This window comes from Myiozetetes cayanensis, unplaced genomic scaffold, assembly GCF_022539395.1.
Source record: "Myiozetetes cayanensis isolate MyiCay16 unplaced genomic scaffold, myiCay2020 scf4, whole genome shotgun sequence".
Taxonomy (NCBI): Eukaryota; Metazoa; Chordata; class Aves; order Passeriformes; family Tyrannidae; genus Myiozetetes; species Myiozetetes cayanensis.
In genome coordinates this window covers 8,701,975-8,728,323 of record NW_026087631.1, presented here as the reverse complement: position 1 = coordinate 8,728,323, position 26,349 = coordinate 8,701,975, and the positions used below count along the sequence as shown (strand labels likewise).

The 26,349-nt window shown below is 45.3% G+C and overlaps 4 protein-coding genes across 6 annotated transcripts in view; 2 read left to right on the top strand and 2 right to left on the bottom strand.

Annotated features, from left to right (window-relative positions):
* TBC1D2 (TBC1 domain family member 2) overlaps positions 1 to 3,049 on the bottom strand; it is a 51,095-nt gene extending 48,046 nt beyond the window's left edge. The window contains exon 1 of the mRNA XM_050329372.1: positions 2,924 to 3,049. The gene's annotated coding sequence lies outside the window, so the exon portion shown is untranslated. The remainder of the gene's footprint in view (positions 1 to 2,923) is intronic.
* Positions 1 to 6,381, top strand: part of ELP1 (elongator acetyltransferase complex subunit 1) — a 30,859-nt gene extending 24,478 nt beyond the window's left edge. For both annotated transcript variants that reach the window (XM_050329362.1, XM_050329360.1), the window contains exons 29-36: positions 12 to 74; positions 204 to 264; positions 1,026 to 1,139; positions 1,776 to 1,887; positions 2,979 to 3,106; positions 3,501 to 3,655; positions 4,677 to 4,755; positions 5,692 to 6,381. In XM_050329362.1, the coding sequence (XP_050185319.1) occupies positions 12 to 74; positions 204 to 264; positions 1,026 to 1,139; positions 1,776 to 1,887; positions 2,979 to 3,106; positions 3,501 to 3,655; positions 4,677 to 4,755; positions 5,692 to 5,759 (780 nt within the window). In that variant the 3' untranslated portion in view covers positions 5,760 to 6,381. The remainder of the gene's footprint in view (positions 1 to 11; positions 75 to 203; positions 265 to 1,025; positions 1,140 to 1,775; positions 1,888 to 2,978; positions 3,107 to 3,500; positions 3,656 to 4,676; positions 4,756 to 5,691) is intronic.
* Positions 6,382 to 8,288: 1,907 nt separating this feature from the next.
* On the bottom strand, positions 8,289 to 17,128 carry APTX (aprataxin). 2 transcript variants are annotated; one of them, XM_050329403.1, is made up of 8 exons: positions 16,974 to 17,128; positions 16,113 to 16,249; positions 15,368 to 15,414; positions 14,017 to 14,346; positions 12,533 to 12,592; positions 10,987 to 11,213; positions 10,106 to 10,209; positions 8,289 to 9,807 (listed from the first exon to the last, which is right to left on the bottom strand). In XM_050329403.1, exons 2-8 carry the CDS (start codon positions 16,240 to 16,242, stop codon positions 9,653 to 9,655), a joined length of 1,053 nt encoding a protein of 350 aa, XP_050185360.1. In that variant the 5' UTR covers positions 16,243 to 16,249; positions 16,974 to 17,128; the 3' UTR covers positions 8,289 to 9,652. The 2 variants fall into 2 exon arrangements, with proteins under 2 accessions (XP_050185360.1, XP_050185359.1); XM_050329402.1 differs by lacking the exon at positions 16,974 to 17,128 and adding an exon at positions 16,469 to 16,826.
* Positions 17,129 to 17,516: 388 nt separating this feature from the next.
* DNAJA1 (DnaJ heat shock protein family (Hsp40) member A1) lies at positions 17,517 to 25,101 on the top strand. The gene is made up of 8 exons (XM_050329071.1): positions 17,517 to 17,753; positions 17,854 to 18,031; positions 19,132 to 19,236; positions 19,331 to 19,558; positions 20,925 to 21,039; positions 22,988 to 23,103; positions 23,678 to 23,778; positions 24,499 to 25,101. Exons 1-8 carry the CDS (start codon positions 17,622 to 17,624, stop codon positions 24,715 to 24,717), a joined length of 1,194 nt encoding a protein of 397 aa, XP_050185028.1. The 5' UTR covers positions 17,517 to 17,621; the 3' UTR covers positions 24,718 to 25,101.
* The last annotated feature ends 1,248 nt before the right edge of the window (positions 25,102 to 26,349 follow it).

Genomic DNA, 26,349 nt, shown 5'->3' with positions numbered 1-26,349 from the left:
TTTCCTTCTAGGACTATGAAGAGGCTGTTCTCCTGCTCTTAGAAGGGGCTCTTTGGGAAGATGCTTTAAGGCTGGTAAGACATTTCAGAGCACAAGAACAAGAATTCTTGTGGAAAGGAAGTACTTGTTTAGAGTGCAAGAACAAAGAGATGTGATCTGGGTTAGATCCTTAAATAATACATTCTTTCCTTTCCCTAATCCAGATTCACAAGTATGGTAGACTGGATATCTTGGAGACCAACTTCAAACCTGCTATTCTAGAAGGTGAATCTGCAAGAATCTGATCTCTGTGCTATAGAGGCTAAAGAAGGTCTTTACTGGGTCTGAGAGAAGTCACAGCACTCCAGTACTGGAAGCTTTGCTTCCACCTAACTGATGTATCTCAGCTGCCTTTGGCTCTACTCAATGCACCTCAAAGCCCTGGAGTGTCATGGGCTCTCTTTAGCTTAGTCAGGCTCCTTTTAAGCTTTTCCAGAGCTCACAGTCACAAACTGCAAAGGTGTCTGTGTCTGCATGGCCATGAACAAGCAGGACAGTCCTGGTTCCAGAGCACATGTGGCAGCAGGGCTATGAACTAGGAAAATGGCTGGCTGTCCTATAAGTTTTGAGTAGTTCTGTGGAAAAAAAATACTTGATAGCTGTAGTCTCCCATCCAGGAAGGATGTTTTGTTACCATTATTAGTTGTTCTTCTCGTGTTACAGACTTTATTAGTTGAGGAATTTATTTTTTCTTTAGTTTAAATGTGATTAATGGAAACAGACTTAGCCACAGAACTTTCTGGTCTTCCTGTATCAGAAACAAGACTCTTCTTCTAGAAAACACATGTCTGGCAGGTTAATTCACTCCACATCCAGTTGTATCTTATGTGGTGGTCTGTATTATAAGCTTTGAATTTCCTTCTACTTGAGTCCTTTTGTGTGCTCTGTACCTGACTTCTGAGCTTGTTGAGGACTGTGCTTGTGTACAAAATGCTTTTCTGTTTCTCTTGCACAAATGTTGATGTTCTGATTTTCTTAATGAGCAGCTCAGAAAAGTCAGCTGATCTTCCTAGATTCTCAGAAAACAGCATTTCTCCGCTACAAGAGTCGCCTGCAAGTGGTCCGAGAGATGAAGGAGAAGGCCTGTGAGAGCCTGCAGGGTTGGTATTGAAGTGCATATGACTTTATCCTGCATAAGTAACTGTGATCATCTTTTTCTTTGTGGTTTCCTTTTGGCAGAGCTGTGCTCTCCCCCAGCTGCAGTGCCATCTACAGCAGTAGAACAGCATTCTCCTCATGCCCTGCTCATACCATACTTGAAGTGTGGTTCTTTTGCCTTCCTTATTCTGTATTTTCAGCACTATCTTGTGTTCATGGGAACACAAGCATAACGCAGCATTGTCTCCACAGTGTCATCTTGGCTGGCTGAGACAGTACTCTGTGTGTCCTTTGTGCTGAGTACCTGTAGCCATATTCACCTGCCAGCTCACACAGGCTCAGGGAATTTTTCTGAAAGCAGAATGCTTTGTCCTGCTCCAGATCTGCTGCACTGAGATTGCCATCCTTCTGATTTCGCTGTTCAGTATCACTATCCCCCCCCAAGGAAGAGGAGTGGTGTTCTCACAATCTGTGTTCCTTCTCGTGTGCTGGCTGAGTGGGATTGAGAGCCATAATGCTCCAGAGCACCAGCAGGTGGAATGAATCTGCCCAGCAAACTACGTTGATCACCCAGGGAGAAAGCTTGAAATAACTCTAATCTTCTTCCATACTGTGACAATTGTTACCATGTTTTGCAGATTATGAAGTGCCGAATTGCCCAGAATTGGAGCTTTTCTCTGAAACCAGCAGTATTGTGACAGCCAGTGACATGAACAGCAAATATTCACACAGCAATTCAAGGATATCAGCGTAGGTATCTGGCCTCCAAATTAGGCAGTGTCTGTTCTAGCATCAGCATTTGGGAGGTCAGCTTGCTCGTGCTTAGCATGCTGCTCCTTGCAGCTGTGTGTGCCTTGAAACTGCCTTAATTACAGGGATTTCATAGTTATTTTAACTCCTATTGGAAAGAACAGAAAATGCCAGAAGCTACTAATGCAACTGAGTGCCCAGCAGAGGAGCAGTGAGCACAGACTCTGGGCAGGATCCGGCTCTCTGGGTGTTGGGCACATTGCCAGAACAGCCGGCTGTAGAAAGCTTGACACAGAATACAGGCAGAGCCTCTCAAACATTAACAGCTTGTGCACATGGCTTGTGTTCTTTGTCCCTGGTTCTGCACTTGGTGTGTGGGGGTTGCTGCTGAATCTCATACCAAGGTCTTCCCACAGTGGGCGTCTGCGTTGTTTTTGAGTGCAGCTGGGTGGGGTGGGGTGTGTTACAGACTGGTGTAGTCTGTGAGACCACTTCTGAATTCCCAGTTGAAAATGTGGAAAAATACAGTTGTGGGAAAATTTTGGGCTTTTTAGGCCACGTTTTTTTGTTGTTGACCAGATGTAAAAAGAAAGAGCATGCAGCCTTAGTATGCAGCACACCTGCACCAGAGAGTGCTGATCACTTGGGAACATTATGCAGCTAAGTCTGGCCTATGAATTAAGTTGCTTTCCTGTGACAATGGGTAAGAGGCTCTGGAGACAGCAAAAATTAAAATGTGCACACACAAGCACTGACCCTGGCACCAGTGCTTCAGGTGGAGCTCATCTCTGCCTGATAGCGACTGCTGCTTTGTGCTTAGAGCCATGCTTTAACCTTGCTGGAACACAGAGCAGTCTTTTTTTTGTAGTAGACACAGTTTGACTGTCTGGTGTTCCAGACCACAAAGGGTATTGGTTGAGTAGCACTGAAAACATGATCACAGTGCTGAAGTTTACACACAGTCCCCTGCCACTGTAGAGAGTAAGGACTCAAATAACAAGTTTCATGCACACTGTTAATGTTCCTTCAGACTTACCCTGTTAACAGCCAGTCCCGCTGTGCAAGCTGTAATTGAGTGCGCTCCTTTTCAGGCGATCCTCAAAGAACCGGCGCAAGGCTGAGCGGAAGAAATACAGCTTGAAGGAGGGGAGTCCTTTTGAAGATATTGCCCTTCTGGAAGTCCTGGGAGAAAATGTTCGTGCTGTTGAGTCTGTGAAAGGTAGGACACTTGGTGGTCTTAATCCACTCTGCTTGTGGGGACAGCTGAGGCAGTGTGTCCCCCCTTGTTCTTACTGTATGTGTTGGAAGGAAAAGCTCTCTGCTCTGTACAACCATCTGTGTTGGAGTTTGGTTTAGTTCCTCTGCCTCTGTCGTTGGAGTAACGTAATAGTGTGAGCTCCCTGCATTTGAAATTTGGGAGCAGAGAAGCGAGGCCTTGTCAGTTTCACTACAGGTTTGTCATTTGTATTTGGGTACTGTGGGGGATGGACAGGGACAGAACCAGTTCTGAGTTGCCACTGTCCTTTCTATGCACTGATAGCAAAGAAAAGCAGCTGTTTATTTAGCATACCTGTGTTAATTGCTATTGCTTGTGCTTCTCTTCCCTCCTGCAGGAGATATACACATCCTTCTAAAGCAGCTTGTGCTCTTTGGTTATGATGAACAAGCTGGGGCACTGCAGCAAGTCCTGGAAGAGGTTTGGCAGTTGATGGAGACCTCACTCCCAGAAATCTGGACTCCAGACCTGCAACAGAGCTCTGTCAACCTGGTCTGTGCTCATCCACAATACCTATCACACCTGCTATACAATACCAAGTGTTTACCAGTATTTTGTATTACTCAGCAAAGAGCCCAGAATCCTTCCCTGGCTTTCAAAATCTGGTTTGCTTTTTTTTTTTTTAATCTATAGAGATTCAGTAGACATTCTGTGCAGTACCTGCCAAGTCAGTACACTCTAGATGTGTACAACAGGTGTAGCCTACTGTGTCCTCGCCACTTCGGACATCCTGAGGCTTGTGTTACCTTGTCCTAACGGTGACTTGTTTTTGTAAGCTTTATTTTAAGACATTTGTAGAACATGGGAACGCTGTTTTCACTTTTAGGCCTAATGGTAGAAGTGTTAGCATGGCTTCTGTGTGTACTAGAGTAGCGGTTGTCCAACTTGGTGTTGTGAAAAGCTACCAGACCAGTCAGTTTAGTCTGAACCAGCATATCATAAGGAGTATATTGCAAAGAGAAGGCTTATGTCAGGTTTTTAAGCTTCAGCTTAATGCAGAATAAGGACATTACTAGGACTGTAGTTAGTTCCCTTCTAGAGTAAAAGTCTTTATTTCTAATAAGTGGTTTCTGAGCATTCATGGTGAACACAAGATGTTCCCCATTATCTTCTCCCTAACGGCTGATCAGCAGGACTTGTAAAGACAGATTAACACTCTTCTATGTGACAGGGAACTGAGACTCCCAAAAGAACTTAAAATGTTGATGGTGCTGTAATGAAATTAGTACTGCCAAGTCATGACATTTACAGGGCTGTGAAGAAGTCGATGCTGGGATAAGGGTTCTGTGTCCTTCAGAGCTGTACAAAAGCAGTTTTCTTTCTGCCTCTATGTTAAGTTTTCTGAGACATTACTGGACTTGATCACACATTCCTGTTCACGTTGTACTCTGAGGTGTCCTGCAGGCAGGTGCTTCTACTTTTGGACGCTAACAGCAGAATTTCCTTTGAGAGTATCCCTGCTCTTAGCCTTGCTTTGTTCAGGTTGGAACATGGCTATTGCTTCTTATTACAGGTCCTGGGACCCAATTCAACTGCAAACAGCATTATGGCTGCCTACCAGCAGAAGAGGATGATGCCTCCTGTTGTACAAGGTTAGTTGAGGCTCTGAGGTAGGCGTGGATGTGAAATGTCAGGTTAGTGGGCTTTGAGGCTCTCCGACCATTGCTACCTGCCAACAGCTGTACCAGGTATTCAGCTGTAGGCGTTTCTTGCTTTCCTTTATGGTGTACTGTCCTGCCTCATGGCAAGTGAGCAGCCATCTTAACAAGGTTTATTTACTCCGAATTCCTGTGCTAAAATTGTCTCAGTTGTGCTCATGGCTTCCTGTATGTGTAATGTCAATCTGTTGCAAGGGAATTGAAAATCTGATTTCTTATGGAATTCTTCTTGTAAGTTACCTGCTTAATTTTTCTATCTGGCTTTGGCAGTCAGGCCAGGGTCTTGACCAGGGCAGGCTACAGTCTGTCATGTCACTTTGCCATCTTGAGGTTCTTGCAGTTAATGCAAAATTAGGGTCAAGAGACTTAGCAAGGGCTTGTCCAACTGCCTTGTCTTCCCTGTTTCCCACTTGTCCCTGGTAGTCCTGGGATTGCCTGGGAAAATCTTCTGATGAACCTCTATATGTGACTTGCCTATTGCCACTTGCCAGGGCTGGCTCCAGAAAAAGCCTTGTGGCTCTTGTTCATGCTGAACAGAGCAAGCTGACTGTTGTGACTGCCCAGTAACAGGAGAATGAATGTAGTTTTGTGACAACGAGCTTTGTGACACTGCTCGTTGCCTCCTCTTTCTGAACAGTGACAACTGAGAGGGGATTTGATGTGCCCCAAAGATTTTTTTGTATAAGCAGCTCTGCTGGAGGCACTCCTTTGTGCAGGCTGGTGATCAGTCACTAAAGGGAAATGATAGATATTGAGAGATTTCTCAGTGTCCTTTGATGTAAGGAAAAGTGAACTAAGTAGTTGACAGCTCTTGAAGAAATTGTATTGCTGTTACCCCCTGTTCTGACACTTGTTCCATTTGCCTTTCAGATCCAGATGTATTTACTCCACCAAAATTCAATAAAAATCTACAGTGGAAACTGCATCTTCTGCAGTAACTAAAAGCCAAGGAATTCCTGTAACTTTTCATATAACTTCATTGTATCTTTACAGAAACTGTTGTTGTTCTGTCCTGTTCTTAGTGCTGTCCAAGTGAAGGGTCCCTCCGCCTGATGCAGCTGTAACTGTGACCTCTATGGTGTCACACTCATGGGGACAGCCACTCACATCTCTCAGCAGAGATAGTTTGTGAGGCTGGGGAGCAAAAGGGGGTGCAGCTCTGAGTGCTGCTGGCTGAATCCAGCATCTCCCGCTGCTGTTGCCTCCCTTCTGGATGAAGCAATCCCACCAATATTGAATGGGCTGTTTCTCTGCCATCACTGCCTCCCATGGACGGTACATGCCATGATGACAGGCCACATTTTAAGCACTTCAGCCTGCTTTAGGTCTCACCAGGAAGTCTGTACCAATAGCGAACTGTTGCAGTTGCTAAACAAATTAACTGTGTTTTCTCTGCTGCAGTTGGATGTTGCCAATACCAGTTTTATATCAGTATTGCTTTGTTACATCAGAGTGAACCCCGCAGTGCCAACAGCCATTGCTGTCCTGAAACTGTGCCTTTCACACCAGGGAGATCTTAAGCAGAGGAAAATATGAATAAAAGGGCAGAAGGTGTCAGTGTCATGCTGTGATGGGTGATACTACCTCATAATTACCTAACTAATTATCTGAATTTAAAGAAGATGAACTAATGGTGCTCTATGGCACTGAAAGATCAGCAGCTGTACCCTGATCATGCTGTGCACTGTTGCAGAACTGTGTCATCTGGAAATTAGTCTCATACCTCAGAGTTAGGTTTCACCCAAGAATACTTCTGTAATCTGATGCAAGAAGTTCTGGGAGCAGAGGAAGAGGGCAAGGCTGGAAACCCTTTCAGTGGTAGCAGCCCCCTCTCAGTTAATTTTGGCCCAGCAGCTGCTGTGTTCAATGCAGGCCATTTCAGGTGCCGTGGAAAAATGCAAGCAAAACCAAGGCACTTCCTGTCTGTTGGAGGAATTTCATGACAAAGCAGTGACCTGTGTTGTTACTGCATGGCATTAGCACCTCTCAGTCTGCAGATCAGTGTTTTTGTGCCTTACATCTGGACGGCCATTTGGTCTTGTGCCCTGGGTGTTGTGCCGGCCTGGGCTTGTTGGAGTGGAGTGGGAAAACAGGGCTTTGTCAGGGTGCATCTGGGTGCCTCATTTTAGCTGTTCTGAGTTATGTGGCCTGTCTGGATACTGTGGGGATGACTTCAGTCTGTTGTCAAGCACTGTGACTAAACATTTAGTAACTTACTTAGCAAGATAATCCGTGATGTCCAAGCTAGCATAATGTCAGTGATGCCACATGTAACATAACCTTCAAGGATGGGGAGCCACATACAAAGAGCTGAGGTTTTTCCATAAAAGTACATGGATAAATGGGACTGGTGGGCAACAAGGACAGCAGAAATTCTTCAACCTTCATCTCATTGTCTCTCTCCTTGTCAGTAATTGGACACTGACACCACAACAGCATGGCATGGTCCTCCAGCTGAATCTTCATCTGCAAAATACACTCCAAAGTATTTTGGGCACAGTTTCAGTCCACCACTGCCATGTCTTACTGGCTGATGAGTGTTAAAGTTACGTTGCTATTCTGAAGCTCTCTTCCAACAAAGATATCTTTTTGGTTGCTCTCAGTCTCCTGTATGGGCTTACCAGCTGTGCATGAGAGGATGTTGGAAGGCCACAGATCCCCTGCAAAGCCACACAAAGTAACCTCTGCCAGTGTCTGTGAATGCTGCTTTCGTTTCCCTCATGGCCTTGAGGCTGTCCTTTGCCAGAAAACATGGGCTGACCCTTGTGGCTTCAGATGCATTTAACTGCGAATCTCATGGCTTTCCCTTCTGGCCTGTGTCTGCCATGAGGAAGATCATGGTTCTCCAGCATTTGCAACTTGGTCTTGGTCCTGTTGCAAAGCATCAGCACTGCTTCATCTCTGGGGCCAGCTGAAGCCCTGGTTTGTATAATCAGTCAATCCACAGACTGGCAGAGCTTTCGGCATTGTTTCTTACTCTCTAAGTTTTGCTTTCTAAATTAAGGCATATTATTAATAATATCAGCAAAATCTTAAGTGTGACTGGCATTTGAAATTAGGCCAGAGCCAACCCTTCACACTTACTGCACCCCATTCTGGTGAAAGAGGAATGGTTTAAGAAGAGATCTTGCAGAGTGAATCTTTAGAGAACAAATAAATATTTTAAAGACCCAGAAAAGTGAGAAACAGCAAGGTGTTGTAAAATAGTTTTGAAACAAGTAAAGAGATCTCACAAACAGAGATCTCGAATTAGATACTGGACACTGCATTGGCAACATTCAGTAAGTTTTACTGAAGTTGGCTAAATCAGCTAAAAATATGTCCTTTAGATGAACTTAGCTCATTATAATGTGAAAGCCACGCCTCTAAAGCTTAGGTTACCCATCTCCAAGTGAAGACTCCTACCTACTGAACACGCACAATAAATTTGAAATGCTTTGTACCTTTAAATTGAAGCAGGCAAAAGATTGTCCAATAGCTATTGAATAGACTTTTATTTAGAAACTGGGTAACTACAGTATTTTGAAAATATAAATACACTGCTTGGCTGTAACTGGGTGTGCTGCTCTGTGGATTTACCACCCAGCACCAATCTCTGTGCTGGCATGAAATAAACTTGACTCCTTGCACACCAGGTGAAAGAACCCATTTTTCGGGACAGTTCCATGACAGGAATGTCTTTGTCCTTCTCCAGCAGCAATGAGTTTAATATTTGCCCATCGGAGTCTGTATAGCAACATGCAGCTGCATGGGGGGACAAGAGAACAGGACACCCTCTTCCCACAAAATGTGCTATCAAGATTTAGGAGCAGCATTTTCCTTGTGTAGCAAAAGCACTGCGAGCTAATTTACTGAAAGCCATCTCACCCAGAAGGCATCTTACTTAACAAGTCAGAGCTGGGCTTAGGATGAAATTTGAATGGTGCACACCAGTTCTGGACCCAGAAACAGGTTTTTATTAGTACTGCTCTGCTGCCTCTCTGCAAATTCACATCTTGAAAATAATCGAATTATTAGAGGCTCACCAAAATCCTGATCTGGAGAAACAGGGCAGGATTATACCCCACAATTTCTGTACCAAACTCAACATATGCGGACAAGCAACTGCAAACCCTGATAGTTCATTACTCTGGGGAGCAGAAAAGCTGATTGTTGCCTATTATAAAAATGCTTAAATACATCTTTGTAAATGAAAGACATTGTCTGCCCCACTTAGAGCCTGAGCAGTGGCTATGCTGCACCCTGGTGAGGGGCAAGGCCTGCTCCATATCTGAGGGGAAGTTCAGCAGCACCGAAATCAAGCCATTCAGTGGCGCAGCGAAGTGTGGATGCTGTAGCTGATGCTCCTTGCCCTACACTGACAGCACGTTCTGTCAGCCACACCAGCACCTGCAACATTATAGCTTAGGAGAAAGTTCAGTGATAGGCAGCAGACATGTCCAGAAAGACCTCTAAACCTTGTTTCTCTGTGTTCTCAGTAGAAACCTAGATCTGGGCTCAGTTCAGCTTCTGAATTAAAATAAATCCTTTCATCCAAACAAAACACTTCTGTGCTTTTTGGCTCACATACAGGTTAGTGTGGCTGTACCACAGCAAAGCTGCAAACACACCTTCAATTTCAGAAATCACTTCATGATTTTATTTGGTTGAAGGAGGGGGGGTGTTTTTTTGTCTAAGCTATTACAAAGTTAGTGTGCTGCTGTTTCCAGGTTATCTTTCCCGACAGTACATTTGTCATTCCAGTTAACAAACATACATTTCAACTTACATTTCACAGTCTTTGTTTTGACCTGAAATCCAAAGGCAGGGTGAGACACCATTTTCTGCAAAGTCATTTTGGCTGATGCGTCCGGATATGTGCCTTTAACTGTGGGATTGTGGACAGCTTTTGTTTACAACGGTGGCATCTGAGGGGCAGTTTGAGAAGTTCAGAGACATGATCTCTCACCATCACTTTTCCATTACTTCTTACCATCTCTATCACATCTGGGAAAAAAAAAAAAGGAAACAAGAGGTACTGAGACCACATAGCATCATGAAACACGTGACACTGCAAATCTTTGTGCGCTGCTTTGCATGCACAGCGTGTCATTGCTGCATTCTAATGTAAACCAGCCACAAAATGCACTGTTACCTAGTGCTACTCCCCAATATCTGAAATCAAATAAAACCTTTCATTTACTGCAACAAAACGCATGGCTTGCACATTTGTTTGGAAAAAAATCCCAAAGCCAGAAGCTGCAAGTAGGATTACGTGTTATGAAATACCTTTTCTAATACTTACCTTGAGAGTTTAAGAAATAGTCAGTAGTAAAAGAGTTCCAGTGCTTTTTGGTTTTCAGGGCCATAGAATCAAAATCCTGGCTGATTACATGCAAATGTAGCTGACTGGAAAAAAAAAAAAAAAAGATATGAGAGAAGAATGTTAATGTTCCAAGTTCTTTTGCAGTAGTATCAGTTGCAAACTGATGATTCAGCAGTTTTGTGGGTCAGTCTTGGCCCACAGTCCCAGGACAGAAGAAACACCGTCTGTTCTGGAAGCACCATCTCTTGCCAAGCATTTCACTTAAACAGTCAAGGTTGCTGGCCTTCATAAGTCATGGGCCCCACTCATACAGTCTACATTCCTGCTAGTTTCCAGAAAGGCAGACAGTAGTTTTAATAAACCAAAGGTTTAAACTCTGTAGAGTAACCGAATGGGACTTGATCACTGACCAAAAGCTTCATTCAAGAACCAGAGAATAGCTTAGGGGCACTGACTGCAATATCTACAGGCCTTTGGATGCTCTGGGATCTGGACTTATTTACACACAAAACTCAAATCCTTGCCTGGTATCAGGCAGGACTTGACAGGCCTGGGAGTCACTCCCTCATGCCACACAGGGATGCCCTCGCACTTGGCACTGGGAGCTGGTGGGGCATCCCACAACCCCAGCCCTGTGCCAGGGGAACCCAGCAGGCATTTCCCACTGGACCCAAGACACCTGTGTAGCCCATCAGCATCCACGCAGCCGTGTGCTGCACGGGACCTGGGCACCCAGCTGTTTGTGGCGTTCAGGAGGATTAGCTGTTCTCTAGCGATGTCAAATCACCTCACAGATTGAGCCCCGCATCTGTGTAACTGGAAGAACAGGGTCTCTAGCTGATGACTCCTCCAGATCTTACCTCATACTGGGGATAGCATGGTAACCCAGTCTGAACTCCAGGCTCTCTCTGGCAGGGCACTGATCGATCATTTTCTGCCCAACAGCATGCATATGTTCCAGGAGTTCAAGGTGGTCCCTGGTGACTGACTTCAGGCTTGAAATGGGCTCCCACGGTAAGACAAGCCAATGGTAACGTGCCTTGGGATATTTATCCTTGATGACTACAGTCTTTCCATCTTTGTAAACCTTGCAAAACACCAAGTAACTAGATTACTTTCTCATCAAAGTTAACTATATTATTCCTATCTGCACGATATTTAGTGGCTTTTGAGATGTTACCCAAAGAGAACTTTTGCTGGAACTAAGTTGCTCCAGGATAAGCACCCTCTTCCATAATATGCACTATGGAAAGGTGTTGCAGCATGCCTCTTCACATACTTTATAAAAGGAAAAAGCTTTCTATTCTTACATTTTATACGTATATTTTGGGTCAAAAAAGCATTTTTTGGCAAGTGCTGTAAGAAATTCTAGTTGAGGGATGAAAATTAAGCTTCATGTTTAAAAAGTAAGCAAGAATTTCCGTAACATTATTCCCTAGAGACAGACTCATTTGAAAGTGCAGGCAATTCTAGGACAATGAGCATCCAGTTCTACAGCTGTATGCAGCTCAACACTCCAGACTTGAATGGGACAAAAAAAAAAATCAATTAAGAAATAGGGCCTTCTAATAAGTTATCAGCTAAGTGAGCAACTGGATCACAGGTTGGGCACAAAGAGTTACAATGAGTGCAGTGACATCAGGGTTCCACAGGGTTCCATTTTAGGCCCTGTGCTCTTCAACATTTTTATAAATTACTTGCGTGCAGGACTTGAAGGAATACTAAGTAAGCTTGCTGATGGCACTAAACTGGGAGACGCTGTCAGCTCCCTCCAGGGCACAGAGACCCTGCAGAGATTCCTTGACAAATTCAGAGAGATGGGCAACCACCAACTGTATGAAGTTTAACAAGGGCAAGTGCTGGATTCTGCACCTGGGACAGATAACCCTGGTTATCTGCACAAGGTTAAAAGAAATTACCCAGGAAAATTCCTGTTGGCACAAAGAACTGGGTGAAGGAGAAGCCAGAGGTTAGATCCTGTCCCCTGGCACAAAGGTGTCAAAGTTAAGTTTGCTGGAAACCAGGAAACTGCACTATGCTTAGAAACAAGGCAATGCCGACTGCAGGAAAACAGGAACCTCCATGACTTGCTTCAAGCCACAACCCCATTTTAGTTGGTTTCTCTGAGGAAACAAAGCAACTGCATGGCTTGCCTGCTCTTCCACCAATGTTTTTGAAATCTGTTGACCAAATCTGGTAATACAGAGAGCTCAAAGGTAAGATAATGACACACTGTAAAATCAGTAATCTGCAATCTGCAAAATCATCCCCAATTAATGTTATTACAGAGAGAGATGCAAGTACAATTCAGCCCTTATGCAGTAGACCACTGGTTAGCCACATTGTTAAAGCAAACTGAAGGAGTAAGAAAGCAAGCTCATTTAGCTTCGCTAGACAGGAACTCACCTGCAGTGTTGGATCTTCCATGGAGCTCTTTAGACCCTGACTCCAGTGTCCTAAATGCTCCTACAGCACAAAAGGGAAAAGAAAAATAAGGCAATTAAGCATCTGATTATATATTTTAAAGGATTCAGTTAAAAACATTCATTAGTATGTAACAGTAAAAATAACAGCTGAATGACAGTTATTTCCCTTCTATAAAATACCAACACATCTGCTCCAACTGCCCCCAAAAAGCTACTTTTGAAAACTTTTAACAAGATACCGTGAAGCTGAAAAGTTAAATCTTTCAAATGTTGGAACTTAACATCATTTAGAGATCTAATTCTCTTTGAATTTAATAGTTTGCACACACACATCATGGCACGAGGCCCTCTGCTTCAGGGATCACAAGGGGCACAGGAAGTGCAAAGATCTCCATTAACTGCCCTACTCCACACTGCTCTGTGCAGAACAAAGTGGTTGTGGTGTGTGGCCCTACTCTTAGATGCACTGATTTTTTTGTATTGTGCAGTGGCTTGTAGAGGCAACAAGAAAGGCACAGGAAGATCAAGCCAAAAATAGCAGCTCTCTTCACTTGGTCACTGAACACCTATTAGAAGGGGTGCCTGGAGTGCACCTTTTTCAAAACAGATGTTTTGTGTGTTCAGATCACCTTACAAGCAATGATGACCCTCATCATACTTTGTGCAGAGGAAAATGTTCAAACATTATTATAGTGCTGGCAGAGAAACAGTGTGAATCACCTTATCTGCCCGTTCATTCCACAGATCTGGCCCCAGTGTAACTAGCCCAAGTCCACAAATGAGGTAAGTCGTTAAGCCACTGCAACCTGAGTCTGAAATTTTGTCCTGAGGGGTTTCATTTCTGTGCCTTCTCCTCCAGCAACTGCACTAGTTCCAAATGCATTAAGCAGTCTTTTATTTTGCCTGTGTTCACAGGGCTAAAAACTCCCATTCAAGTGATTCTGGCTGGTTACATTCATTAGTGTAAACATGGTTTTACTGTAACGAATGAACAAAGCAGGAGGGGAAAAAAAACCCACATAATTAAAAGCAAACAAAACAAAAAAGTCTCAAGCTGTTCCATTCTCTGTGTTTGCCTTTAGACAGCAAGAGCCAGGACAGTATCCTTGGGTGACTGCAGCTAAATAGAGTTCATGTGGACTGTCCTTGCAGAAGAAACTGCAACAGAAACCAAAGACTAAATCCTCACTTGCTACAGGCAAGCCCCCTCTCACACACCCAACCCTCAGCTCAAGTTAGAATGGGTCCCAAGTAACTGTCTCAGAGCCTGGGTGATGTCAGGAGCACAGTCCTTGTATCAGCACGGATTAGCTTACACGCCCCGTGTCCTCTGACGATCTGTGTTCCCCAAAGACATCCCACCACCACGAGAAACCACAAAAGTAAAAGACCAAAGCCCTCATGGAGGAGACAACCCCAGGACAATCAGCACTATAAAATCAGTACTAATACCAATACACCTGCCTTTTTGCTTGAGGTGCCTTCACCTGGAGATACACTGGTAGTGCTTAGCTGGGGATTTGCAGAACTGCCTTGTGCATCCACCACCTCCATTTTCATTGTTTTTCTGGACACAAGCTCTGCATCATCATTCTCACAGGAGTCCTCATGTGGCCTCTTGCAGGTTTCTGTTCTGTCTTCTGCTTCTGTAACAGTTTTCCCTGACTCTTCCGCAAAGTGCACCGTGTAGGGGTAAAGGTTATTCACAATATACAGAACTTGGCCTGGCTTCATTTGCACCACTTCATCCTTGCCAATATTCACGAGATCAACACTACTTGGGTTGACCCCTATCTTTGGTAGACAGAAAAGGGAAAAAAATAGTAGCAAATGCTGTTTTAAATGGAATCGCCAACTTCCGCCCCGTTTTCCTGGAATACCACTCACTATCCCGGAAAGCAAATGCATTTTTGTATTCTGCCCCCCTGCCCACATCATCCCTCTGTCTGTGGCCAGTCTTACACTCACAGCTGCCAGCACACAGCCTCAGGGGCATCACAGGGAGCCCGCAGGTCTGCAGAGCTGACAACAGAGTTACAGCACCACTCGTGCCGCACATCCCACAGCAGCAACGAGTTCTGAGCAGCGACAGCAGCTTCAACAAATTATTCTGGTCCAATCACACGTGGTGTGGGCAACCTACAGTGACTGCCTGATAGGTGGATTTTGCCCCATCGTGAGGGTGACCCGAGGAAAACTGGGACTCTCCAGCAAAATGATTTTGGTTAATGTTTGCACATGAAACGGGCCTCGTGAGGGGAGTGGGCCTGCATCCATCCAGCTGGTAACATGAGAATGCCTTCAGTGCTGTCTCACACCCATCCTATCCATCCCTGCCCAGAAGTAACCATGGCTCTTATCAGCCATCAAAACAAAAACCTTCCACAACTGTGTGTGGTTCCCCTGACACAAGAATTTCAACCTCAAATGGAGGGCCGCCTCAGCTTTAGAAGTTTAAGGCTCAGGAGGCAGATAAGCAAGTTTAGGGGAAGGACTCCAAAATCTCCCAAATACAGGACCTGGAAGAACTGATTAAGGATTCACAGCAGCATTCCCTGATGCTGCAAGTCTGTCTGTCTTTAGACTGGAGCATATCTGGAAGGAACAGCATAGTCTGTCACTGAGGTGCACAAACTAAAAAGGTTACTTACAAGGAACACTTGCTGTGCTCTCCTTTGGTGATAAAACAGCTCCAGATCCTTCAGACCCAGTGATGAGTGACCAGAATTATCACTCAGAGCATTTTTGGAGTTAAGTACAACAACCATCCCCCCCAAGTATCATAAATATTGTACATCCATGCATAAAAACATACCTGCTTAACTGTGACATATCCCTTGTTACAATCTGCTTTTAACTGAACTGGCAAAAGAGAAAGAAGAAAGTGTCACAAAACAGTGCAAATAAAAAGAACTCTGCTGAATCCCCCAGTGCAGAAAACACTCCTCTGTCTGAGGGTCTGCTTCCTTCTGCAGCTGACTGCTGTGAATGTATGCAGAGAGCACTTCTGCCTCATCTCCTCCCAGGGCCGCAGGTAAAACAGAACCAGCCCACACACTGAGCCACACCACAGTCAGAAAAATCACTTCAGAAGAAAGCGGGATGTTTGGAGGTCTTCTACATGTTCTTACCAGCTCTCTGTGACAATAAAGCATGGAGCAGGACTGTGTCCAGGGAAGATGTGCAGTATTTTACAGATCACAGGTATTTTCACATATTCTCCAAAAGCATGTTATTTTATGTATAGAATAACAAGGCATACTGAAAATCAGCTGGTGGGACACTAGAGAGAAGTGCTACTCACAAAGCACGAGTGAAGACAGCGGAACACAACTGTGGGCCTGGGAACTCATGTTGAGGTTCAGTGCTTTGGTTTATGAAGGTGACTGTCCTGTCATTGGGTGTCTCTGACTTTTTAGGCCCCAGGGGTCTCCCCAGGTGCTGACTGAAAAGGCTTGATGACTCCAAGAACCAGACAACACTATGGACCACGCAGCAGAAGGAGGGAAGTTTGGCTGCTGCTGTGTGTGGAAAGCAGGATTTGGGCTAAGCCCCCTTACCTTGCTGCCGTGAGCACCTCTTATCCGTTATCCCTGTCTCTGGGCCACGCCCAATCACCACTGCTTCCAAGTGGGGCAGTTTCACTTGCTGACTGCCCTTCTCCTTCCCCACGAGCCAGCACACGAGCATTGCTGTGCTACAGAGCAAAACAAACAGCGTGTTATCAACACACCACTTCCCTAGAGGCCGCCTTCCCATGGGAATTCTGCTGCCAGCCCACCCATTAGCTGAGCCAGTTCTGCTAACTGGGTTCATGTTTCTGAAATTCCAGGCAAAGCACAGCATTAACATTCATATAACCTAAGAGCAGGTTGCTGCTGAAAGGACAGTGCTGTTTTCCTTCCTATGACCATACCTTCTTAAAACCCTCGATCCATAGACCATAGGAAAAATGAATTGGATTGACGGTTCCATCCGACAGAAAAGCCTACCTACAAAGAAAGTGATTTGTTTCCCACTGAATCTGAATTGATCAAAGACACTAACTAAACCACTAAAACAAAGAGAGCAGCAGACAGAGAGGACAAGATAGCGCGGATAGCTTCATCCAGCAACAGCCAGCACATGGGTCATGCTATGAAACCCTCAGGTTCACAATAATTTGACCCTGGACAACAAAAATCCCTCCTCCTCCTCCTGCACGGCGCTCGGCGCCGAGCGCTCCTCCTCCCCACTCTGTGGTGAGCTGACGCCGGCGGAGAGCAAGGCTCGGTGCCCAGTGCAGCACCGGCACCGTCACACCCTCCCCCACCCCAGCCCATCCCCATCCCCATCCCCCAGCCCATCCCCTGGTCCCATCCCCTTGGCAACCACAGGCCCCGTTTCCATGGCAACACTAGGGCACTCCCCCCGCCCCTTACCGCGCGCGCGGCGCTCGCGCCGCAGCCCGGCTCAGCCAATCAGCTGCCGCAGCGCGGCTCCCACGTGACCAGACGGCGCCTGCAGCCGGGGCGCGTGGCGCGGCGCAAGCGCACCGAGCCCGCAGACTATAGGGGGGAGGGGAAGGGGGTGAACGCCGGGGCCTGGCGCAGGCGCAGTGGCGCGGAACGGGCTGGGCCGCCGAGAAGCCTGTGTGGTGACGGGGCTAGGCCCGCATAGGGTGGGGGAGAGAAAAGGGCGCGGAGCGGCGCCGGGAGAGCGTACCCGGTACCGCCCCGTGCCTACGCTTAAAGGGGACAGGCCCGGGCGCCGCGCAGGCGCGGCGCGGCGCGCGCGCGGGGCAGGGCGGGAGTCACCGCCCGCGCGGGGCGGGGCGGGGCGGGCCCTCGCGCGCCGGGGGTGGTGAGGCGGGCGCTGATTGGCCAGCCGCTCTCCCTCCCCGGCGGCCATTGGCAGGCCGCCCGCCCGGGCCCGGCGCGCGGCGGGGGCGGGACTTCCGGGGCGGGGCGGGGCGGGGAGCGGCGGGGCTGCGTGGACCGGCCCGAACTTTCCAGAAGAGTCGCGAGCGGCGCCGCCGAGCGGGATCTGTGCCCGCAGCCCCCGCCGGCCCCGCAGCCCCCGCCGCAGCCATGGTGAAGGAGACCACCTACTACGACGTGCTGGGCGTGAAGCCCAACGCGTCCGCCGAGGAGCTGAAGAAGGCCTACCGCAAGCTCGCGCTCAAGTACCACCCGGACAAGAACCCCAACGAGGGCGAGAAGGTCGGGCCGGGCCGGGCCGGGGCGGGCCAGGGCGGCGGGAGCGGCGCGGGGGTGCTGCCGGGGGGTCGCAGGTGTCCGAATGCCCGTGTCTCTCGTGCAGTTCAAGCAGATCTCCCAGGCCTACGAGGTGCTGTCGGACCCGAAGAAGAGGGAGCTCTATGACAAAGGAGGCGAGCAGGCCATCAAGGAGGGCGGCTCCGGCGGCGGCTTCGGGTCTCCCATGGACATATTCGATATGTTCTTCGGCGGCGGGGGGAGGATGCAGAGAGAGAGGCGAGGTGAGGTGCCGGCTGCTCTCCGATACGTTCTCGGCGTGCCCGCGGTGTTAGACAGGATCAGAGTCTCCCGTGAGAGTGCCATGGGTGTAGGAATTGAGAGTTAAAGGGAAGTTGTGGGCTTAGCCTTAAAATCGAAGAAAACTGTTGTCCCTTAATGCCTGGGACTGTAGGGGAGAGAGGACATTTGTTCCGTTCGGCAGTAGTTTGGTTTCCCGTTCACTGTCCGCTGTTAATCGCTAACCTGGTGCCGTTGTGTTTGGACAGCCTTTACCCGAGTGCAAGCCCAGCTGCCAATGGGCTGAATAGGAAACATAAGGGTCCTGTAGCTTAACGCGATTTGTCAGCCCTGCTACCCTAAATGTAGGGCCTAAACGTGAATTTCCTGTTTAATTGCAAGCAACTGCATCGAAATAAGGTATCAGAATTAAGTTCAGTCTGTGAAACCTTTTGTCTTCCTGCACTGTTCTGCTGAGTTAAGTTGAAGCTGCAGGAAAATGCTGCTCAGCAGATAAGCTCCAGATTAATCACAGTGGGAAAAATTCAGAATTGGTTAGGAGCAATGCTGACCCCATCACCTCTTGGTGCAGGTCTGGTGACAAAAGGAAGAAAAAAGTGTTTGTATCAAAGTGTTACAGTGTTGTAGCAAAATACTCCTAGTAAGCCAGAGCAAAACTAAGCGTGTAGCAGCTGAAGTTCTAAGGAATTCCTGAGTGCAAAAATGTAATTGCTTAATTCTGTTTCCAGAAAGTCCCCTGATGAGAGAAAAGATGTCTCCCACTTCCTTATAGGACACACGTTCCGTGACCTTGTTAAAACAGAGTCCTTCATTATATAACTTAAATGGCTGAGGTTCTGTGTGTTTTGTTTCTGTCACTGTTTTTGCTTTCACAGAAAGTCTCTTCTAAGGGCAAAGCCATTAGAATTGTTTCCCAATTTGAAATCAGATGGGAGGGGGCTATTGGCTAATGCCAGCAAAACAAGACAAAGCTCTATTGAAACAAAACGTTGAAGCCCAAAGACTTGGTTTACCCTGATTTGAGCATGGAGACATGGGAAGTTGGAGACCAAGCTTTCAGACTTTAATATGTTTTCTTTTCCAGGTAAAAACGTGGTCCACCAGCTGTCAGTAAGTTTAGAAGATATGTACAATGGTGCGATGAGGAAACTTGCACTGCAGAAAAACGTTATCTGTGACAAATGTGAAGGTAACAATGAAACTGAAACTAGACACACTTTAAAGTTTCCTGGTGTTTTTTTTCTGGCAACACGTAATGGTCGGTCTTCAAATTTCTTTCTCAGGTCGTGGTGGCAAGAAAGGGGCAGTAGAATGCTGCCCTAATTGCAGGGGATCAGGCATGCAGATCAGAATTCACCAGATCGGGCCAGGAATGGTGCAGCAAATCCAGTCTGTGTGCATGGAGTGTCAGGGGCATGGAGAGCGCATCAGCCCCAAGGACCGGTGTAAGAGCTGCAATGGCAGGAAAATTGTTAGAGAGAAGAAGATCCTAGAAGTGCACATTGACAAAGGTGAGGTGTCTTACTAAAATGAGGTATTGAACGTGGGTGTACTGACTGGTTTTGCACCTCTAAAACAGGAGGTTTAGAAAATAAGCAGTGTTTATTTGGTGAGTAATACCGATGGATACACATGCAGTAAAGTTGCCTGTTGCTGCCTTTTTTGAAGTGGAAGACTTGTTTTTACGTAAGGTTCTGTGTTCCCTTCCGAAATCTGTGCATGTAATTGAAGTGAATTCTAGAACCTGTGTTACTGTAAGAGGTGAATTATTTTTGAGCTCACTGTAAGCACAGTTCATTATCAGGAAGCCTAATCAGGTTTCACTGCCTGTAGGGAAACCCCGCAGACTCCGATCACTTCTACTGTCTTTCAGTGTGAAAGGGAACCAGGTCTGCTACAGTAACAGGGCGCTGAGACAGTGCTTAGGCTCTTGTGCTTAGAGTTCTGCCGGCTGCACAACCCTGACAGTGCTGCTCGGCGCAGGTGCTCCTTCCCTGCCTGGCAAAATGCAGCTCCACACACAAACCCTCCCAGTGGTGAGTGAACGTGACACTATGGGGTGGCAAATGCACCTCTGCTGAGGGGGCTGCTCGAAAGCTGGTGGGAGAAATCTCTGGAGTAGTGCAGCTCGTAAGACAGCAAGCTTACAACACATGGCTTCTACAGACTTGCTCCTGATTATCAGCTGTGACCGCTGTGTGTGGAAGCATAGCTTGTGCAATGCTGAATTTGTTTTTAAGAGGGAAAATCCTACAATAATAGTAAATATGAGGGCTAAGAGGGATATAAAACTGATGTTTTGAACAGGAAAATCTCTGAGAAGAGTGTCTTTTCTTTTCTAGAAAAACAGGCTTATCTAGCATTAGGAAGCTAGAAGTTTTGATAGACACACTTTTGTGTGGGTGAAAGGAGTGTCTGACATGAGGGTTACAGTCTATTAGAAGTGCTTCTTGCACTTGGCAGGCACTGAGATGATGTTTCATAAGGAAATGTGCCACGTATTTCTAAAACTGAAGTAGTTTATTGGCCACTTGCTCTTAAAATGGAGTTTGTATACAGTGTTTCTGTTTTCTTTTTAGTACTTGTGTGTATAGTGAAAATTTTATGGTATTTCCCTTAAAGACTTTTATCTTGGTGGCTGTTTGGACAGTACAATTAAGCTTAGTGACCTTCAACCATAATATTGATTCAGGTTACCAGCACTAAGGTTGGACACGGGAGTGGATTAAAAACAAAAAAGGGGATTCTTCAAGGGAAGATCCTGATGTTCTTGTTTGAAGATCCAGAGATTTCTTGATATCAGCTTGTGTCTATAAAAGTATTTCCTGATGGTGTTTTTCACTTAAAAATAAGGAAAATGTTTGTTTTCTGCAATAGGAATGAAAGATGGTCAGAAAATAACATTCCATGGTGAAGGGGACCAAGAGCCAGGTCTGGAACCCGGGGATATTATTATTGTATTGGATCAAAAAGACCACTCTGTATTTACAAGGTAAAAACTCTTTGACTCCTCTTGTGTTAACTTCTGCAATGCTTGTCCTTGGTTACCCCCTACCTGGTACCTAGTGGAGTGTCAGTGGGTATGATCATGTGACTGGAACTCACTGTGAGCTTGTTTGGGTGGCCAGAGGAGCACTGAGGTGCAGGAATTCTGGTGGAAATAGTCTCAGCCACTTGCGTTCTAGTAGCATGAGAGAATTGTTTGTGAGCTTTGGCAGTGCAAGGGGATAGAAGGCAAACAAAACCAGATATAGTAATTAAGACTTTTCAGATCTTTAATTTTAAGATCTCTTAAAATACTGAGACTCTAATTAGTAGATTTGAATATTTGTGACTGTTTCCTTGGTCACTTTGGGACAGCATTCTGTTACTTAGCTCAGAAAATTGCCATTTACTGTAGGCAGCTGTTTATTGCCCGCTTGGCCTCAAGGCACGGAAAACTTGGACTGTGTTCACATTCGTTTGGGGATCTTACTTATGACAAACTCACTCAGTATAGCCTGCACCCTTCTGATCAAAGGTGCTTTCCCTCACTTCATTTCCTACCTGAGTGCTGTGGGCAAGGTAATTGGTCCTGCCTGTTTTTTATTGTGAACGCAGAAGTGACTCAAGCAGCACTGACCACATCTCAGCTATTTCACGTTACCCCACAGCACTGCTCAGTGTTGCACGCCTCCCTCTTTCAAGTTACTGTTTGTGGAATTGGTCTGTCCAGTGCATTCTGACCCAGTTAAAAGCACTGCTGATCATCTTGCAGAAATGTGTTATACTTGATGTCATGCTACTCCTGTTCAGAGCAGTTAAAAGGCAATCAATCAGTTTAGACAAAGCGTCTGTTTGTTTCAACACCAACCACTGACCTTGTAAAAATAGGAACAGTGAGCCAAAGGTTCCTGGGAAACCTGCGGCTGGTCTGCCCAACTATTTTGTATGGTGCTGAGCTCTTGAAGCTGCTGCCAGAATTCTATGCCAAAGAACACTGAGCTCACAGGTTAAGAATCAGTTCTGTTTGCTTTGGATAAGCTTACTCAGCTGATTTTTCTTAACTTCCAGTGAAACCAGACACTGAATCAGATATGCTGAACTATTCTCATGGTTTCTTGGGACTTGAAGTCAGAATTCTGCTAGATTATTTTTGTCCATCTTTCTGCCCACCACCTTCAGTTCTAGTGTCCATAGATAACCCTTGATATTACTGATTTGTGGGGTTATGCTGAGGTCATGCTCTCGCACAAGTGGGATGTTCCTCCTCTCCTGTAAGAGTCTAAAATTAGCTTTTCCTGCAAGTCTCCTTCCAGAGACCTTTCAAAAACAGGGTAAGTGCTATAAGTTCTTTGAATAGGCTGGACGATTTTGTAGCTTCTGAACATGTAAACACCACTAGCCCTGCCTTACTGAAGCCACAACAGGCAGTTAAAGGAATTCACACGCTCTATTCCAGATACTTCTTGGAGCTTTCTAAAAGATACTTGCATCATTACCCAGGGGCCATCACCCTTTCAAACTTCCCTAGTAACAGATCTTCAAGAGTGAGTGTAACATACTAACACAGAGCAAGGAGGTGCACTTAAAAAAGTGGGGGCAGGCATTAATTGTTGCAGTGTTTAGGAGGCTGAGAGATCTTTTTTTTCCTAGAATTGGAAAGGAGCAGTGGAGTGAAACTGGATGCAAGTGAGCCTTGCTATACGTATTTCTTTTCAGTAAACACTTCTACACTTTAGTTAGCTTGATGGGATCAGTAATGGCTCTCAGTATGGGTATCATTCTTGTAATTACTGGCTTGAAATGCTACATCAATATTTGGTATTCTTTATTTAGGTGCCTGAGCTTCTATTAACATTACAGCTTATTGTCATTTCCTAGTTAAATATTGAGGTTGGGTATGATCCTTTTACTCTTTCTGCCTCTCTGTGACTGTTGTTTGATTGGTTCTACCTTAGACGAGATGAAGATCTTCTTCTGTCTATGGATATTCAACTGGTGGAAGCACTCTGTGGCTTTCAAAAGCCTATAACAACGTTGGATAACAGAACTATTATTATTACCTCCCATCCTGGTAAGAGTTGCTTTACTTTCTGTTGGAAGTCCCAGCACAAGGTGAATGTAAGCTGAAAACAGGAAAGGAACAGAAACATCCAGTTTTGATGTACAAGGGATGTGTGCTGGTATCAGGCTGTTTTCCCTAGTCTGTGCAGTTCAAACCATGAAATAAAAAAGGATTTTTGGAAAGCAGTCAGCAGTTAACTTTCTCTTTGCATGACATAGTAACAGACCTTACCTCATGGACATACTTGTATCCTGAGGATACCTCATGAGAATTGAAGGGCGTGTGTCTCTGAAAACCACTTTTTCAGCCTTGGAAGTGATGGAACACTTAATAAATTTGTAAGTATGTTTCCTTTGGGAAGCATAACAAGGTTACAGGATTTAATTTAGTAGCAACCTCCTTTCTTACTCAGATATTACCGGGCATTAAGTTCCTGTTAGAGTACTACATAATGGTGTAGGTGACTAACTGCAGTGTAGAAATCTACACAAATATTGAAGGCACTTAAAACTAAAGCTGCTTCTGTTGCCTGTATTGATCCCTTCTTCTTTTTTGTGATCTTTTTGTTTTGCTTTGTTTTTAGGCCAGGTTGTTGAGCATGGTGCTATTAAGTGTGTGTTGAATGAAGGTATGCCAATTTATCGCAGACCATATGAAAAAGGACGTCTGATCATAGAATTCAGGGTAAGTGGGTCACTTCCGTGGCATAGTTCAGGCTGAATATCCATCCAAAATTTAACCTCTAAGCATCACCTCAATCACGAAGAGATGCCAGTAATCATATTTTTGGTATCTGTTTTTTACAATGGTGAGAACATGTAATCCATCAAACAGAATTACAGTTCAGAACAAAGACAGAACTTCCTGAACACACTATGCTGAAAGTACCACAGGAATTTCTTCAGTGACCTTGTGAATTTCCTTTTGTTTCACATATTCTTTAGGAAGGATGGATGAGTAACTTCAACTTCTGTGCTGGAGCAGAAGAGTAGGCTGGAAAATGCTGATTTCTTCGCTGGGGAGAAGCTAATGCTGGGAGCTGTAGCAGCAGGCTCTGTCTGCTATGGCTTAGAAGATATTTAACCATATCTGTAATGTTCACATTTTGTGTTTATATATACAGATATATAGTTTTATATGTTATTATATGTATTTTATTTTGTTTCTAGGCTGATTCCAGAGGGCAGCCTGAGGCAGAAGAAATGTACTGGTTGAGTTGCTAGAGTTAGAAACTAATCTCATGCAGGCATTAAAAAATAGCTCAGTCGTGTTGATAATTTTTTTAAGCTCTGGATTTAAGTCATCTGTGATGATAAATCTGACTTTGCCAGATGTTTGACCTGTACGTAGCTGTGTTGGTAAAAGACTCGTTCAGACAGTAACCCCAGTTCTTGATGATTTCAGGTCAACTTCCCGGAGAGTGGCTTCCTGTCCTCAGATAAGCTGTCTTTGCTCGAAAAACTGCTACCTACAAGGCAGGAAATAGAAGAAACTGAGGAAATGGAACAGGTGGATTTAGTGGACTTTGATCCATCTCAAAAGAGAAAACACCACTATAACGGGGAAGTGTATGAAGATGATGAGCATCAGCCTAAAGGTGGTGTTCAGTGCCAGACATCGTAAATGGGCCAGTGAATAACTTGTGATGCTTGTTTTGTATGCAGTAGTGGATGAGTGAAGGACTACAGACAGTTCACCCTCACCTCCTGCTATATGTTGTTCTATCCAGCCATAGTTATTTCTAAAAGCATAAAGAAATAAACTAAGTAATTAAACTGACTTTGCAATTTGTATGAAGCTCCAGGATACAAGCTCCAATGAAGTTGATTGCACTTCACCCCTGCCTCTTGGTCCAGAAACTCCCTTACCTGCTTGTCTTTTCTTCCAAACCTTGTAATTCCTGTATGTGTGCAATTGCCCAGGCTTAAACTTTAAGAATCTGTGGTGTGCTTTTTAGGAATTCTAGATCTTATACTCTGTGAATAAAGTATGCACAAGTACTTACAATCCATGGTAAGATGTAGTTAAGTTTTGTACCAATTAGGATAACAATGTTTTGGGCTTATACTGTTATTTGTTAAACGGGCACTGGCTCTAATGCAACCATGTGATCCCTGGAGCTGATGTGGATGTGGTCATTCTCCACAGACCCATTAAAGCCACGTGATCCACAAGCTCTCCGAAGCTATTGCGCTTCAGGTCAGACAGTCCCTTCCTGTGCCAGCACTAGTCCTGACCCCAGAGCTCGATGAGGAGCTTGCTTTGCTTCACCAGTGACTCCAGTTTGGCTGCTGTCCTGCACCACACTGCCTCTAGAGCCAGTGCTTGCTTGGAGCTTCCTTCGCTACTGCCAATTAGTGAAAATCTCTAGGATTTATCAGCACACATGTGGCTTGGGATCTGTCACACTGCTGCCTTGGTTACTGAAATCAGATATCCCTCAGTGTGTTATGGAAAGCAGTGCTGGCCCTTTTGGTGGGTATATGATCCTGCAGAGGAGGGAAGCTTAGTGAATACAACCAACCAATGCATATAGGATGTTCTGAAATTAATGTATTGTGTGCATTATTTTAAGCTGAATCTTGGAAATTCTGTATGAATGTGCTAATTATTGTAGATGAAGCGTTTCCGATATAATTTCAAAATGGTTCATTGCCTCTTTTCTTAGACCAGATGTTGGTTTAAAGACACCACCCCCTTCTTTCTAGACAGCTATTCACAGAAAAAAATCTTAGCAAAAACCTTTCAGAAAATATGCTGAGAAGACAGGTCCAGATTTAACCTCTAGTGTGGTGCTTTAGTCTTGCTCAACCATCTGGCTTGGGACAGAGCTTACGCTTTTCATACTGCTTTGAAGCAAAAGTGTCACAAAGAGAACTCTTGTAAGTAGCTGCTGTGTGACAGTACATGTGCTGTAACTTAAATATCTGGGAACTCTTAGAAGACAGCTCTAGCTCTCCTAAGTGTCACAGGTTTCATTTTATAAACACAGCTGTCACCATGGGTTTTGTACCTCAAATGTAGTTCCCTTTCAGGTATCCACAGAACAGCGATCGCCTGCATGTTTCCCCTACCTTTTGGTTTTCTTTATTCTACTCAGCAGAAATAAAATTCTGTAGGCAAAATGTTTTTCCAAATTCTGCTTTGAATGAGCTCATCGGTGAGCTGTACAAATGTGACCAACAGGTGCCTGTTCCCTATCTGAGAAATGGTGTGTTTGAGTGAAGGGGAGAAACAAAGTAATCCTACCTCTGT

Coding starts and splice junctions, on each gene's coding strand:
- APTX (XM_050329402.1), bottom strand. CDS start 16,527: ATGGAACCGTCAATCCAATTCATTTTTCCTATGGTCTATGGATCGAGG. Junction 16,250..16,468: donor GGATCGAGGGTTTTAAGAAG/GTATGGTCATAG, acceptor TTTGCTCTGTAG/CACAGCAATGCTCGTGTGCT. Junction 12,593..14,016: donor AAGGCACCTCAAGCAAAAAG/GCAGGTGTATTG, acceptor TTTGTGCTGTAG/GAGCATTTAGGACACTGGAG.
- DNAJA1 (XM_050329071.1), top strand. CDS start 17,622: ATGGTGAAGGAGACCACCTACTACGACGTGCTGGGCGTGAAGCCCAAC. Junction 19,559..20,924: donor AGAAGTGCACATTGACAAAG/GTGAGGTGTCTT, acceptor TTTCTGCAATAG/GAATGAAAGATGGTCAGAAA. Junction 21,040..22,987: donor GACCACTCTGTATTTACAAG/GTAAAAACTCTT, acceptor GTTCTACCTTAG/ACGAGATGAAGATCTTCTTC.